At 47.7% G+C, this 15603-nt stretch overlaps 1 protein-coding gene across 1 annotated transcript; it reads right to left on the bottom strand.

Moving 5' to 3' along the window:
• Nucleotides 1-10894: 10894 nt before the first annotated feature.
• LOC127221922 (von Ebner gland protein 1-like) lies at nt 10895-15326 on the bottom strand. The gene is made up of 6 exons (XM_051183869.1): nt 15240-15326; nt 14672-14805; nt 13490-13560; nt 12479-12589; nt 11843-11944; nt 10895-10950 (listed from the first exon to the last, which is right to left on the bottom strand). The coding sequence occupies exons 1-6, from the start codon at nt 15324-15326 to the stop codon at nt 10895-10897; spliced, it is 561 nt and encodes a 186-aa protein (XP_051039826.1).
• Nucleotides 15327-15603: the final 277 nt, after the last annotated feature.

Here is a 15603-nt window from a genome sequence, read left to right as displayed (position 1 = left end):
TACAGGTGGCAGGTGATCAGGTCCGGTGGCTGAGTCATCCCTACAGAGCTTGTTCCATGTACTAAGATTCTCAGATCACTCGCAGGAATCTATTTGTAAAACCAAAAAGAGACAGAGGGCTCTAAAGAGTGCTTCTGTCGTCATGTCTTACAGGGACATCATAAAGAGAAATAAGGGGAGATGAGGAAAAAACAAAGGCCTACCATCACAAAGAGGGTTGTCTGTTCAGGCCTGTATTCACCACTAATGCTTCATACGATTGTGGGTTTGCCACCAGAGAACGACTTATAGGACACATAGGGTGATAGTGTGTGGGATTGCAAGACCCCAGTCCAAATAGGAGTGGGAAGTGAAGTCTTAGAAAAAGAGGGACTCTCACTACAATCAGGCCCCAGGATTCCTCTTGGATCATCTAGGACCTGAGAGACTTGGGCAAGAAATTGGGAGACCCCAGTTCAAACTTCCTGTAAAAGGGGCCAGCCGGGTGGGAGGAGTAAGGAGCGAATCATGATCCCATGAGGTTTGGGACAAGTGTCACCTGAGCAGATAGGTCTGCTACAGGCTTGGAAGCCTCAGGTGGATCATTCACAAAGCTTCTGAGTAGAGGGATCCCACCCCCAGAGCCCTGGGGAGCAGAGGACAGGTGCTGAATCCAATGCACAGGCACAAGCTGGATACAGCCTTCACCCTCTCCTAAAGGAAAGTGCTGAGTTTCATAGCTGAGGCATAATGATGGGTAAAAGAGAAGACTCCAAGAGTGACTTACCACAGCCATGATCTCATGCTCTGAAACCCTCCAGGCAGACAGGCCCACATCTGCCAACATAACCCTAAGTAGCCATCCCCTGCCCCCAAAACATATATTGAATGAGAGCCCTATTTGTCCTTGCAAAATGCAAGAACAACAGTGATATTTGATGCAGAAGAGGAAGGTCAGAAAAAAACTAGCAACACATACAGGGTCTGGGCAGCAACAGGATGTAGAGTGTGATCATGCTGTAAAATTAGGGTTCAAAAGCATTTCTCTCTAGTCTACCTTTTCTGTGCTGGGACACTGCCCCCCACCTCCCGCCAGGACACTGCTAGAGTAGCTTGGCTGCAGAACCTGCATGGAGGACAGGGGAGAAACAGGAGGAGAGTTGGGAAGGCTGTCGTGGAGCACAGGAGGGAAGTAGCACTGGGACACCCAGCTGGGAGGGGTCCTGGGAGCAGAGTGGGTGTAGAGCACCAAGGGAGGTGTGCAGTGTGGTCAGAGCTGTGGGCTAATGGTACGTATGAGGCTCTCAGTGCTTGAGGGCAGTGGCAGGTGGAGGTCATGTCTCTTCCTGGCACTGATGACCTTGGATCTGTTAGGGTGTGCAAATCACTCCACAAAGACCACCCCTCACATATGCAATTAGCAAGAGTGTTTATTTCTTGGACCCAGACATACTACCTCTAGGTATGGATCTCTGTCCACCACCACAAAGCGACTCACAACCATGTTTACTGCAGCCCTGTTAACCAGAATTAAAAACCAGCCCATGTGTCAGTTGGAAGAAGAATGGATAAGGATGTGCTGTTCGTGCCCAACAGTGTTCCATTTGGCCACAGACATGAATGAAATTATGACATGATATATTTTGACACTTTTGACTCTTTCAAATAAAATTCATGGAGGCCTTTGACCTTTTCCTAATTTTATTTGGATCTCGGTCAGGTTTTGTATTCCATCAAAAAACGGGGTGTCACCCCAGATTGTAATTTTAGGCTCTCTGGCGGCAGGGAGAAACAGTTTTTGTGAATTGAACCTCTAACCTCCTTTCAGAAGGATATTTATTGATTGTACACAAAGGCTGTTTGGGGCACAAGTTCCTCATATCAAAGCCCTTTGATCTCTTCTATATGTTCTCAGAAGGAAAGCATCACACCCTTCAACCTTTAGTCCTTATTGTGTACTGTGTGCAGTACCCAATAGTGCAAGACCACCAAGTGTGCTGGATAGTCTTGTGACCAAAGTCATGCAACATATGGAAATCCGCATCAGAAAAACAACCTAAATCATAGGAAACAATACTGTTATCTACTATGATTTCTTCAAGGTCCAGGTTCTTTCAATAAACAAGGATGCATTCAACAGTGAGAAATAACTTGCATTCTAATGTTTACCCTAGATACAATGACTCTGCTAGACTTCCACTACAAGATCTGTAGAATAGGGACACACTCTGTAACCAACAGCTATGTAAGGTTCTAGCTACCTGTCCCCTCCAGTGTGTCCAGACCACCTCAGGATCCTCCAGACACTTGAAGGAGTGAATGCTCTTTTTCAGGATGATTTATTGCCTACAAGAACCAGGTCCAGCAGAGTGGGGCAAGAAGAAGAGAGCAGATACAGGCAAGAGTCTGACTGAGGGGTTACTACTGATGCTCATTTGAAATAAATCAACATGTTCTCAGAGAATGATGATGCTGCATACTCATGATCCAGAAATCCAGGTCCCTTTAGACTGACAATTTTTATGTCTATACTTATCATTCAATGTACAGGCCCACTCCTCCCTCATGGTAGCCCCCAGACCCCTATGAGGCAGTGTCAGTACAGACCTTGAACCCTATAGTAACTAAGGGGAGGGCAAAGGTGAATAAAAATACCCAGAGAAATTGCTTGCAGGGTGATAATGGAGGATCTAGAAATCCTCCCTCCCCCAACTGCCTGCCCTGCCAGGACATATGCTGTTGGGTCCCCCACAGGAATCCACAAAGTCTCCCATTGTAACCTGACCATATTTGAAGCTGGTATCATCTCCCCAGTCCTGCCCAACCCAATAATAGCTTTCCTGAGGGGGTCCCTACAGGTGTTAGACATGAAAGCAAACCTCACAAAGATAAGAATGAAAAGCTGGTGCAGATTGACTTTGCAAACCTGCATCAGACTTCAGGGATTCAAATTCCAGGCAGTTCATGGTCAGCATATTTATTTCTCAGTCCATTTCCAGATGCACAATAGAGACTCATTTTACCAAATACATGCCATCATGATGGTGGGTTCTATAACTAAAAGGCCTAGACTCTACTGTGGATTCTGACTGACAGCATAGAGGTCAACAGGCCATAAAGTACACGTGACATCTCCCCTAAAGCTGGATAATGGTCTACGGAGGGAAGAGTCTGGAATAATCATTCTGGGGAATTTGAGTGAGGTCTGTCTCCACAGACAGCAAAAAGGTCACCAGGTCATTAACAACCTCCACTCTCAGCTTTCTGGGTAGAATGAAGATATTTGATTGTATCTCCTCCATTGAGGAGACACCCCTGCATGATTAGCACTCCTGGTTCTCTTAGTACTTATTTGTGTATACAAGGACCTCTGTCCATCAACTCTTCCCAAAGTCCCAAACTCCCCTGCCACTTATCAGACATCTTTCTGAAGCCATGTAGGGTGGTGGCTCATCAAATGATCTTCCACAGGACTAAGGGATGCCACAGCTCCTCAACCTTGTGTTAGAGTTTCTGGCAGGGATCAGGAGACTTCATGTGCACTTGCTGAGTCCAGAATGGCAGCTCAGTGCTTCACTTGGATTCAGGTGGGAGTGGGGATTGAACAGAGGGCTCTAGGAGCGTGGTCCTGTGGGTAGTGAGGATCCAGGATGAAAGGTCTGGAGGAGTGCTTCTGGTGAAGTGTGACCCAGAGAGAATAACTTCCAAGAAGGTTACTCTCGTGTGTTGATAGCAGAGTTAGCTCAGGATTTACAGCTCTGGAAGGCAGCTGTGACCAGAAGTGGAACAGAGGAAATAGATTTTCTATTCACCTCCCCACCCCACCCCCATATAAGTTTCTCTGCTGATACAGTAAGCCAGATCAAGATGAGTTTAAAAAGTATAAAAACAGTAGGGGTTGGAGAGATGGCTCAGCAGTTAAGAGCACTAACTACCCTTCCAGAGGACCCGGGTTCAATACCCAACACCCATATGGCAGCTTACAACTGTCTGTAACTTTTTCTCTCTTATACTGGACAATGAGCTGAATAGTTGTCTGGACTCCACACTCTGGATACCAGGATCCCACCCTTACTACCATGCAGAAGCACAGGTATCTAGATGTATGCAGCCAGCTGTCTACTCAGAGCAGGACCATGACAAAGAATGACTAGGAAAGTAAAAGACAGACTGGAGCTTGGTAGACAGGAGCAGTTGTGAACCTCCCACTTCAGGACTGGTCACACCACGGTTGAGGACTCCCAAGAGCTAACAAATCCCTCTCCCAATGAGCCCAGGATCTTAGGAATGGAGCCCAGGGTGGGAGCTAAAGCAAGGGGAGTGGGAAATAGTAACTCACTCTATACCCACTGCCCAAGGACTTCAAACCAAGCTCCCACAAACTCAGGCAGAGCAGGACCCACCCATGATGAGCAGCATCCCAGAGGTGGTCCTGTCTGTTCTGATAGACTGCCTCCTGAAACAGGAACCTGATGATTGTTGTTCTTTTGATGCAACTAATGCATATAAAACACAAACATGAGACTCGGCGCCCACATGGAATTTATTGAGAAAAGGGAGAGAAAAAGGGGGTAGCTCGTGGCCAACCGAAAGCAGGAGGGGGGGGGCAGAGAGGAACCAGAGAGAAATCAGAGAGAGCATTGCACTTGGCGCCCTTGCTTTAAAAGGGGGCTTGGGCATGCATAACTGAGTCCTCCCTCAGCCAGGTAAAGCTGACTTAGGGATGACAAGGCCATGAGCTTCCCGCCCATCCTCGGGGCGGGGGTCAAATGGCTGCTAGTTCCTAACAATGATAACAAAGTCTTTCAGCCCTAAGGACAATGCCAGAAACTGAGCCATATAATTGTCCTCTGTCTCTCTGAAGGCTTGGTTCAAAGGAAGGCCCTTCACCTGAACACTTACACAAATGGAAGACACTCTGGTGTTCTTTGAATTCATCCAGGGTCAGCTTGAACGGACACATCCAGTGGATTTCCTAGAACATAGGGAAAGAGGATGATTGTCTCCTAGACATCTGTCCCATCCTTCCCTGTTCGCATCCACACGACCTCACATAGAGTGAGCCAACCCTTCACCTGATGCTTGAACCAGTGCTATAGGCACAGAATACACCATGGCATGAACTGTTATCCCCTCCTAGTGTGTTCTGTGTCCACAGAGAGGAAGATAAAGGCAGATTCAGAGCTATAAGCCACACATTCTCTGAGTCCAGGTGAGTATCTCTAGCAAGCAGACACAGCTGGCCCTGTAAAAATGGTGGATATCAAATGGTCAGAGAGAACAGTTCCCAGGCCAAAGACCACCCTGCTAAGTGCCAACTGGACTTCACTGTCCTGCAGTTAATTGAAATGCAGCCCAGACCTTAATCTTGTTTTCACAAATTCAACAGCATGAAAAGAAAAATTCCTTGAACAAATCATGGGTGTCTGGAGTTCAGTTTGCATAAGCCTTGTATTACAACACAAAAATTCCAAACAGTACTTTTGAAGAAAGACAAAGGCTGAGAAGTTAAGAAACAGAGAGGTGGCTTGTGATGTCACAGATAGCTTCCCTAAGCAATTACTCAGCTTCTGGGTGCTTCCCAGAGGACAGACAGACTTCATGCTACCCCCTCCCCCTACTTCTGTGGATTGCTTGCTGCAATGTCCTTCTGTGCAGACATCAGCATGAAGGTAAGACAGGGCAGCTCACTGACATCCAGCTGTGACTCTCCTCAGCTAACTGTGATGCTCACCCTGTCCATAGGTCCGCTCTCAGAAACACCAGCCTACCCTCAGTCTTCCCCAGCTCCTTGGAGTCATCAGACTGTCCTTTCTCAGTCCTTCGATCAGCAGGAGCAGCTGCATGGTCTCTGTGTTTGTGCTGTGCTCCTGGCTTCCCTGAAGCTGCTTTGTCCTATACTGAGTGACCCAGGAGGCAGGACCTGCCTGCTCTCACTGCACAAAGATCCCATGGTGTGCATCACTCTGTTTGCATGGAGCCCAATGGACTGTACTAAGTATTGTCATTAGCCATCATGACTGTCCTTTGAATGCAAGGAAGCTTTGTCCCAAGGGAGAGTGCTCTCAGAGAAGGACATGCCTATCCTCAAACCCAGGACCTAAGACAACAATAGCCAGATCCCTCCAGGTCACAGGGTTGTGCCTTCAGTTCATGATGAAGTTGGTCAGCTCACACTAACTGCCAATTAAGAGGACTTGCCTGTCTTCCTTGTGATGTGTGGCTTGGTCTCTGTGACTATTCTATCAGATCCTGGCACCTATTCCTGTACTCAGTGGAGCAACTTGGAGACGATGATGTATTTCTGAGCTGTATTACACCTAAAATGACAGTTGTGTAAAATGATACATAATTTAAAATATAAAAATGAAGTAGTAGGTCTTATTGAGGGTTCCTCTGTTCAGAAGCAGTCCCGTGTCATCCACTACACAAACTGTGGCTGACCCATGCAGTGGAACATTGCTCAGTCATGAAAAGAATGAAGTTCTGACCCAAGGGTTGTAGGCTGTGGAGCCAAAGGGTGGGAAGAGCTGGGGTGTAGAAGGGAGAAGGCTGATAGGGGGCGCATGTGAGTTGAACTGGATCTCTTACAAGGAGAAAGAAAAATGTCTGGAGGGTCCTGAAAATGCCTTGGTCATTATCTTTCTTTGATAGATATAGGTATCATCTTCATTGTGCCTGGACATTTTCACAGCTGATTCCAGAAGAAATGTTGGGATGAAGTTATTGACCCTCCATAGGTCTGCCTCTGCTCTAGTCATTTTAGAAATGTGAGTTGAGTCTCCATGCTCATGAACACTCAGGAGACCTGAACTGAAGCCTACTTGGGGAACAAGTCCTGGGAGCTGAACAGATTCCATGCCTCTTCCTAAACAAACATGCTGAAACAGATTATAAGTAAGGTAATCTTGCCACTATTGCCCACAAATTGAGCAGGATTGTGACATCAAGGTCTCAGACAAGCAAAGTCCCTGGAAAGTGGAGGGGTTGAAACAATTGTACTGCACAAGTCAACCAAACAAATTTGGAGGAAGTTGTGAGCTCTGATAATTATTGTTCATTTTCCTAGGATCTTCTGGGAGGAATAAGGATGCCAGTAAAGGTGCTAGACAGGAACGTGGCAACCATGGTTACTTCTCAGAACCACTTTGGAGCTGCCAATGTTAGAAGAGTCCATGACATTATGGGACTCTCACTGGTCTTATGCTGTGGAAGACTTTGTGTAGAAGTTTCTGTTGGGAAGAGTTCTTAAGAATCTATGATCTTGGCAAGTGGGGAGATTACTCAGCAGTTAAGAGCAATGGCTGCTCTTCGAGAGGACCCCGGTTCAATTCCTAGCACCCACACTGCAACTGAAAACTGTTGCTGGATTTTCTTGTTCCCACCAGCCTGGTCACAGAGCCACTTCAACCCCTAAGAAACCTGCGGGCACTATATTAGCTATAAAGCTGTTGGCCAATGTCTAAGGCTTCTGATTGGCTAGCTGTGTCTTAATTATTAACACATTTCTATCAATCTATTAGTTCCATGTGGTCTAATCTTACCAGAGAACACCTGGCACATACTTTCCTCGAAGTCCCCACATGGGGACTCTTTTCAGTTCTTCTCTGCCTATTTTTCCCAGAATCCTCCATGTCTCCTAGTCCCGGCTAACTTCCTACCTCAAACAGCATTTTATTCATCAACCAATAAGAGAAACCTATATACAGAAGGACATCCCCCATCACACAACTATCCATAATTCCAGGTACAGGGGATCTAACACCCTCACAAACATACATGCAGACCGAAAACCAATGCACAAAATAAAAAGAATCTCTGATCTCTCATCCAGATATGGTGGGACATGCCTTTAATGCCAAAAGTCTGAGGGCAGAGGCAGGTAGATCTCATCCCACCTGGTCCATAAAGCAAGTTTGAGGCTAGCCAGAGCTAGATGAACCTTGCATCCAAAAACCAAAAAAAGAAAAAGAAATCTCTGATCTCCTGCATATAGCCATGTTCCAGATCACTCTCGGGTCCAGTCACCTCCTCTGGAGTACCTGGTACCAAGGCCAGAAACAACTCCAGCCTCCAACTCTAGCCAGTTCATCACATCCACCATCTCAGAGCCCTTCCTCATAATGGACCCCAGACTTCAGTTCTGTCCAGTACAGTCCTTTGTCTACAGATGTTGGACAGATAAACCATCAGAGGCCCTTCTGCTCAAAGGAAATATGATGCCAATAGACAAACCATACTGGGTCCAGGATGCCCAGAGCAGGTGCCTGCAAGCCAGGTACCTCTGCTTAGTGGAAGGCCATCCTGATGGCCAGAGGTATTCAGGTAAAAAAGATGGGGAATAATCATTATAAAACGACAGAGCTAGCAAAGGCCAGGCACATGATGCTTCCACAAGGTGTAGCACAGTAGAAACCACTGCCTGTGGAGGACATCAGAACCCTCCTCAGAGAAGAAACGCATTGCATGGCCCAAGATTCTGCATGTGGTGCCTCCAGTGGCCCAAGGAGGCCAGAAACCCTGACCCAACCCTGCCAATATCCATGGGCCCGGGAAGTGCAAGGTCATGGTGGAGTTACCCTGGCACCCAAGGAGTTGGTGCTGCTCCACTAGGAGAAAAGAGCCCATCATCACATTTGGCTTTCCATAATACAGGGTGCAAACTCAGGATGATTTTGAGAAGTACACTCCTGACATTAGAGTGTGTTGGCATGGAAAATTCCTGGAGAAGGGCTGTGGGATCACCTTTTTCCTTGAGGCCTGTTGGCCACTATTCCATGAGGACAAAGGGCAGAAGAGGCAACGAGAGCTTTGTATGGCCCACGAACACAGTAGAAATAGCCTTCTTCTATCAAGGTGCTTTGTGATGCAGCCTCAACTCCTTCTTCAGGGTTTAAGCAGGACACTACAGCAAGCAAAAGAGACTTTTCCCTTAGGGTATCTGAGGAAAAATGAACCAGTTTTCTCACGTACACTGTTCCAAACAACCTATTCTATTCTATTTTTCTTTTCTAATTCTCCTGTTCTAATTTTAATCCATCCTAGCTTCTTCTTCTCTATCCTCTAAACTATCTTTCATACAGGAGCCTTGAAGCAATAAATAAAAATTACAGTTACCTCCCATTGGTCAAAAACACATTCCTAGGTTAAGCGATTAGGAGCAGAGCCATTTACCATAGCAACAGAAGGATTTCAGGATTTCAAGAGTACGACTGTGACAAGAGCCTAGTGTCCCAGTGTCCATAGGACTTTTGTCAGCTAGACTTGGCAAGCAAAGAATTGGCATGCTTTTTTTAGGGTGTTTCGTGTAGCAAACTTGATTGGACATCTGTAACTCTGACCGTGTACATAGCTGTAATGCTTTAAACTTACAATCTATTTACAAAAACACTTTAGTCTAATTTGAACTCGTTTTGAGGTAAAAATGATATAATGTTTGTTGTTAGTCTGAGTAAAAGGAACAAAACAGGCTTATATATTTATTTATTTATTTATTTATTTATTTATTTATTTATTTCTAATATTACATATCGAAACCAGTTCTGTCTCCCTTCCTCAGAACAATATTTAAGTGTCTACACTCCTCATGGGACAAATAGATCTAGTTATAAACATGTCCTAGTATATTTTCTATATGTCAAAATCATACATGTAAATGAAAAGTCATTTCCTGACCATCCACAGATATGTTTGCTAAGATGGAATATTGTCGTGAGATAAACAGAAACTAGTGGGATAACACCCAAAGCTATTCTTAGGGAAGAAATGAAGTGGCACATGAGAGAAATTACAGACGCACTCAATAGGCTTTTCAAGTCAGTGGTCCTGTGAGCCTTGCTAGACTAGATTGGTTAACAATCAGAGTCTTGTGAGTGGACACCTGGATTATCAATTGTCATGTGCTGTATATTTCCATGGCCACCAGCATTCCTGGAGACTGCTTCAGCGAGCTTTATTACAGACATATGAGGGCTGGGGACATTAGCAGGGGAATAACTTAGTTTGCATTAAATAGGACCCTCTTATCATAAGGATCCTAGTACAACTCTTAGTTATCATCTGTGGAAGCATGGTCATATTTTCACACTCCTAGCATAATATCAAATTGCCATATGGGCAAAAGGGGAAATCCTTCAGCAGGGAACTGTGTCAAGGGTCATACTAGAGATAAGTCATGCGGCAGACACAGTCTCGAAATAAGGTCAGGTAGAGAAGAGGATGCCTTCTGCTGGGGCAGTAGGGAGTCTTCCATGTGGTCAAGCTTAGAGGGATCTGCCAGGCAATGGTAGACTGCAATCTCTGAACACCAAGGCCTCCCAGATAAATGCGACAATGTCCACGAGGACTGCAGGAACTAGTCAAAGCACTGCCCATTCTTCGAGGCCAGGGAGGGGTCCCAATATCATCCTGTCCCCATCATAAGCCAGTACATTAATCCATGAGTCCACCCTGACTACTGCCAGGATAACCAGGTGATCACCCCCTGCCAGTAACCTCCATTGGGATCTCATTTCTGTCCTGGAGCTCCATACACTTTCCCTCACACTCTTCCCACCACACTCATCATCTGGATTTGAGAGGACAGAAGTCACTGAAGGTGCCTGGGGTACCAGAGGTTTTCACCCTTGCACTCAGCATTTTGTGGCCTTTGTGCAGAAAAAACACCATGAGAACCAGGAAGGAGCTGGGCACTGGCTTCATCCTAGCCACTTTGCCAATCCTCCTCCTCTAAAAATATCCACCAAGTCTCCGGGCCATGAGACAGCACCCTGCCTAGTCCTCTCACCAGTCACAGCACGGAAAGACACCGAGGAAACGATGAAGTTCTTTAATGAGAAGCAGGGGAGTAGGAACAGAGGGAAGGGGTGGGTGAAGCCATGAGGGAGAGTGAGGGTGCTCCTTCTGTGTCCTGTGCTCAGATGCCTGGGTGGAGCAATGCTGTGAGGAAGGCCTGGACCCATGCTTCCCTTGCTGTGAAAAGGAGGAGAGTCAGTGCAGCCCAAATGATTCATGCAGAGGAAATATAGGGATGCCAGGGGCTAGGCCCACCAGATATAAACAGGACAAAGGTCATTCTATCTCTCTCCCTGCATAAGGAGTCCCCACATTTCTCCATGCCCATGTGGGGAGAAGGGACAGGTGACTTCTGGGTAACCACATGGCCAGGGGAGGACAAGGAAGCTGTTGGACTCAGGTTTTCTCACACCTAGACAATTAATTCACCTTGGGCAGTTCTCTGAACTACATCTCCCAACTGTCACACAGCAGAGAGGGGCCCAGCAAAGCTCCAGGACCCAGGCATGGCTGCCACCTCCTTTAAAGCAATACAAGCCATAAAAGGAGTAAACATGGTAATGGAAGGGAAGGGATTAATTTCCCCTCTGCAGGAAACTGCAGGGGACAACACAGAGAGGCATTCTCTCCAGTTGCAAAGCAGCTGCAGAGTATCAGAGAGGGCAGATTCCTGATGGCCAGGATGAAACACCCATGATGGAATCCTGAACAAAATACCCACAGGTGGAATGTTTTCAGGCCAAGGCTGCACCTGTCTGCACAGGTAGGGAAGGTTAGAACACAGTGGCTCCGGAAGCCCTGTTGACCCCAGGACCAGAAATTCCTCAAGTGTCCCCAATATAAGCAACTTACCCTAACTGATTCCTGGGGAGCAGGTTTCTGTCCAAGAAACAGAAAACATGGTTCAGAAGAGCCAGGGAATTCAGTCAGAAGGCCAAGGCCCCTCCCATCAGCCATCATGTCCCCAGCCCCAAAGGACAAAGCTGGATGAGAGGCAGCCTGTCCTCCTGAGGGACTAAAGGGCTTCCCAGCCAGCATGGGGCTCGACAACATGGAACTTGCTTCCTACCACTCTGCTTGGGGATGAAGATGTCCTCTTCATTGAGGCCTCCAGCTCTCACAGCATTCCGGAAATCTTCCAGGGCCTCCAGGCTGATGCCTGGGTCTCTGCCTATAGGTGAGGCCAGGGCAACAAGGTGTCAGGGACACAGCTGGGGGGAGCTCATCGAATCCTTCCCAGCCCAGAGGCCTTTGGGGTGAAGAGTGAGGCATCACCCACACATGTAGACACTTAACCCAGAGGCCTGGCTGTGAGAGGAGATTCCAGGTGGGGAAGGAAGACCAGAGCACCATGTTCCTCCCTCCATATCTTCTGGACAAGAAGACACAGGAGCACAGTGCCTTCATCTCAACTGAGTTTCTCTCAGGCAGCTTGGGAACAGTGCGGTCAACCTCCGTCTGGAGGAATAAGTCACCCTTGGCTGAGGGCTCCATGTTGTCTCCCTGCTCTGTGTGGACAAGTGCCCAGTTGCAGGGAGACCTCAGAGGTTCCGAGGCCTTTATCTCCAGGCAAGAAGGACAACGGTACTAGCTGTCATTGGGGCTGGTTTTCATATGGTGGCTCCTGGTTCTAAACCCATCCTTCTTAAACCTGGAACGCCAACAGTCATGAGTCTTTTGCCCATCTAACAGCAATGTGACTCACCTAGGAGTTTTGCCCCTTGGAAATGAAGCTTGTGCACTTTGTATTGCCCATATAAGATGTAGTGGTCCTCCACTGCAGATGGTATGATGTAGAAGACCTGAGTGCCCCCATCTGTGGAGGTACAGTGACATAGATCCAGAATAAGCACCTAATCCTACAACAAGGGTCCAAGGGTTCCTGGCACCTAGCCTGGCACCTTCAACTCTGATTCCCTCACTGTTGCTCAGGTCTTACTGACATAGCTTCTCCACCATCCCAGAATCTCAATTGTGAGTTTCCATGGGAGCCACACACATGGGAGATAGCCACGTTTCCGTCCTGTGTGTCAAACAGAATCTTCCTCTGGAACTAAATACATTCCTCTCCTGACTACCTCTATGAGTTCAGTCATAGCCAATGAGACATCCCTGGCAGTTGTATTAACTTGTCTTATATCAACTTGATACAAGCTGGAATCATCAAAGAGAAGGAAAGGCCAATTGAGAAATGCTTGCATAAGATTAGGCTGTAGGGGTGCTTGCAGGGAATTTTCTTACTTAGCAATTGATGGGAAAGGGCCCTTCCCATTGTGTGTGGCGCCAGCTCTATAAGAAAGCAAGCTAACAAGCAATGAAGAACAAGCATATAAGTCGCACTCTTCCACAGCTCCTGCATTATCTCATTTCTTGCCCTGCTTGAGTTCCTGTCCTGATTTCCTTTGATGATGAGCAGTGATGTGGAAGTATAAACAAAATGAGCCCTATCCTCAACTTGAGTTTTGTCATGGTGTTGCATCACAGCAACAGTAACCCTAACTAAGACAACTGCCAATTCTCTTCTAAGGCCAAGTCAACCACCCCTGATGCAGTATTTGGTGCCAGCCGTTGCCATGTGTAAGGAAAACTGCCTCGTGGTGGTTACCCTGGGTGTTAGCAGGCTTAGGAGAAGTAAAGGTTCTCAGGCCATGGGGCACCCTGGCCTCACATGTATCATGGGAGGTTGGGGACAGCCCTCTCAGGCTCAGGGACTCACCAGCTGTGTATTTGTCAGGTTCATCTGTCTTCTCTAGGACAGTGCTCGTCTCTCGGCACTGTCCTGCAATCCTGGAAGACAGAAGGTCTGTGAGACACACTGTCCAGACACACACCTCCCCCTCCCATAACATGGTCTACCTGCCTGGTTCCAAGGTGGCCAAGGAACTGTAGGTTTTCCTGAGTCTAAGTGTGTTACCAGCAGGCCTCCTGAGCCACATGTCCTAGCCCCCTGAGTCCCTCAGTTGTCCAGGTCTGTGTCATGTCACCCGCTGCCTGCACCCTTACAGTCTCTTCTCACTCCCTTGGAGATCCTTGGGGCTACTTGGTTTGTAGACATTGTCTGAAGCAAACTCTCTTTTGCTAACTTCCATGCTATGTGGCTCGTGTGGATCACCCTCTGTCCCTGGAGATATTTAGGGACCATTCCCATATTACTGTCACGTGGCCAGTTGAGGAAACCCTTCAGTGGGTAGGATTGGGGGAAAAAACAAAGGGAAGATTCCAGGCTAACTGCCAGGCCAGGGACTGCCCAAAAGCCAGATCCAGAGAAGAGAGCTCAGACAGTGTCATGTTGTTTAGGGGTACTGACATGGCAGAATCCTATTGTGAGATCAGACACGAAGGTAGAAGCCTCACAAATGGGAGGCCACACAAGTATGCAACCACACGGGTGAGCATCTACACAAAGAGGGGGTCACAGACATGACAGGATGCTACACAAGCGAGGTCACACTGGTGATAGATCACACAGGTGGGATTAGGCTAGGATTTCAGTGTCTATGCAGAGCCCTATAAGCTTTTTCCCTACGGCACTACACACACTCCCAGTCACTCTGAAAGCCTGGTCTCTGCCTCTCTCCCAAGCAGAATTTTACATTAGAGGGTGAATAGGTCCAGACTGCATATTCATTCCTGGTCTGGGAGTGAAACTCTTTCCCAAGAGCCTGGGTCACTGACAAACGATGTCCCATCAGAGTAGAAAGTGGGTGCCCTTTCCAGCGGGGACATCTTCTCCAGACTACCTGCTGACTCATGTTCCTCTCTAATTGGAGGCACCCTCAGTGGTACTGTTGGACCCAGCACCCCAGCTCACCCTGTGCACCCCACTCAGCTCCCATCTCTCCTGTGTGGGGGAAACTAAGGCCAAGAAGAATGCTACCAACTTAGCTGTCACACTCACAGTACATTGAACTTGACTTGCAGGTTGCCCCCTTCCAGGGCCGTGATGGTCATGGGAGTCACAGACACAGACCGAAGCTTTTCAGGAATCCACTTGTCAGATGCTGTAGCTTTCATATACCATGTCCCTGTCACCTGGAGAAAGCACCTTCCCATCAGGTAGACCCCAGGACTGCCCCTAGTCCTTAGTCCCTGCCTCTACCTTGGCTCTCAAGTTCTGGACAAGTGGACCATTTCCCAGGCTCCCTTTCTATCAACCCATTAAATAAATGGGCTCTACCAGAGCCACAACAATGTGGCCTTCCCCTCTTGCAGGTGTGACACTATCCCAGATCCCTGCACTCCTGGAGAAAAGTGAAGAGGGCTGGATATGGACTCTGGAATCCCCCAGCCCTCTGCACCCAGAACCACCCGACTGTGCTGTGTCTGGCATTCCTTCAGAGCAGGGTTCAAGCCTGGCTATAAAATGATGTCTCTTTAGATGAAGAAGGAATGGAGGACCCAGCTGTCACCCTCAGCCCCCCTATGTGCCATGCACCCCCTTGAATCTCCTGCCATCTCAGCCTCACATCTCGAGTCTCTTCTGTGGTAGGGAAGGTCTGGGCCTGTAGGGCAGCAAGCAGGCCGAGGCTGAAGGTCAGAAGCAGGGCCTTCATCTCCAGATTCTGTGCTCACAGGTGTCCAACAAGTCACTCTGCAGGCTGAGGAGACTGTGCTGGGGCCTCACTCAGCTGCTCTTTATATTGCTCAGCTCAGGGTCCTCAGGGAATTTGGCAAGCAAGGATGCCAGTTTCTTCCTGGCCATTCACCATGGCCATGTCCTCAATGGACCAGATAAAATGTCATCATTGTTGGAAGTTGGTAGGAAACGCTTAAAGTCCAAAGGATAATGGGACCCGGCTATTTGCAGTTATCCCTGGCAAGAAAGTGAGT

Source organism: Phodopus roborovskii, unplaced genomic scaffold (genome assembly GCF_943737965.1).
Source record: "Phodopus roborovskii unplaced genomic scaffold, PHOROB, whole genome shotgun sequence".
Lineage (NCBI taxonomy): Eukaryota > Metazoa > Chordata > Mammalia > Rodentia > Cricetidae > Phodopus > Phodopus roborovskii.
Note: the sequence above shows the minus strand (reverse complement) of the source record. Positions and strands in the feature narration are given on the sequence as shown.

What these genes read in the sequence shown, in the direction of transcription:
- LOC127221922 (XM_051183869.1), bottom strand. Translation starts at nt 15,326, where the DNA reads ATGAAGGCCCTGCTTCTGACCTTCAGCCTCGGCCTGCTTGCTGCCCTA. An exon ending in CAAGTCAAGTTCAATGTACT is followed by an intron (nt 13,561 to 14,671) that starts GTGAGTGTGACA and finishes TCTGTCTTCCAG; the next exon opens with GATTGCAGGACAGTGCCGAG. An exon ending in CTTCATCCCCAAGCAGAGTG is followed by an intron (nt 10,951 to 11,842) that starts GTAGGAAGCAAG and finishes TCCTTTTCACAG; the next exon opens with CAAGGGAAGCATGGGTCCAG.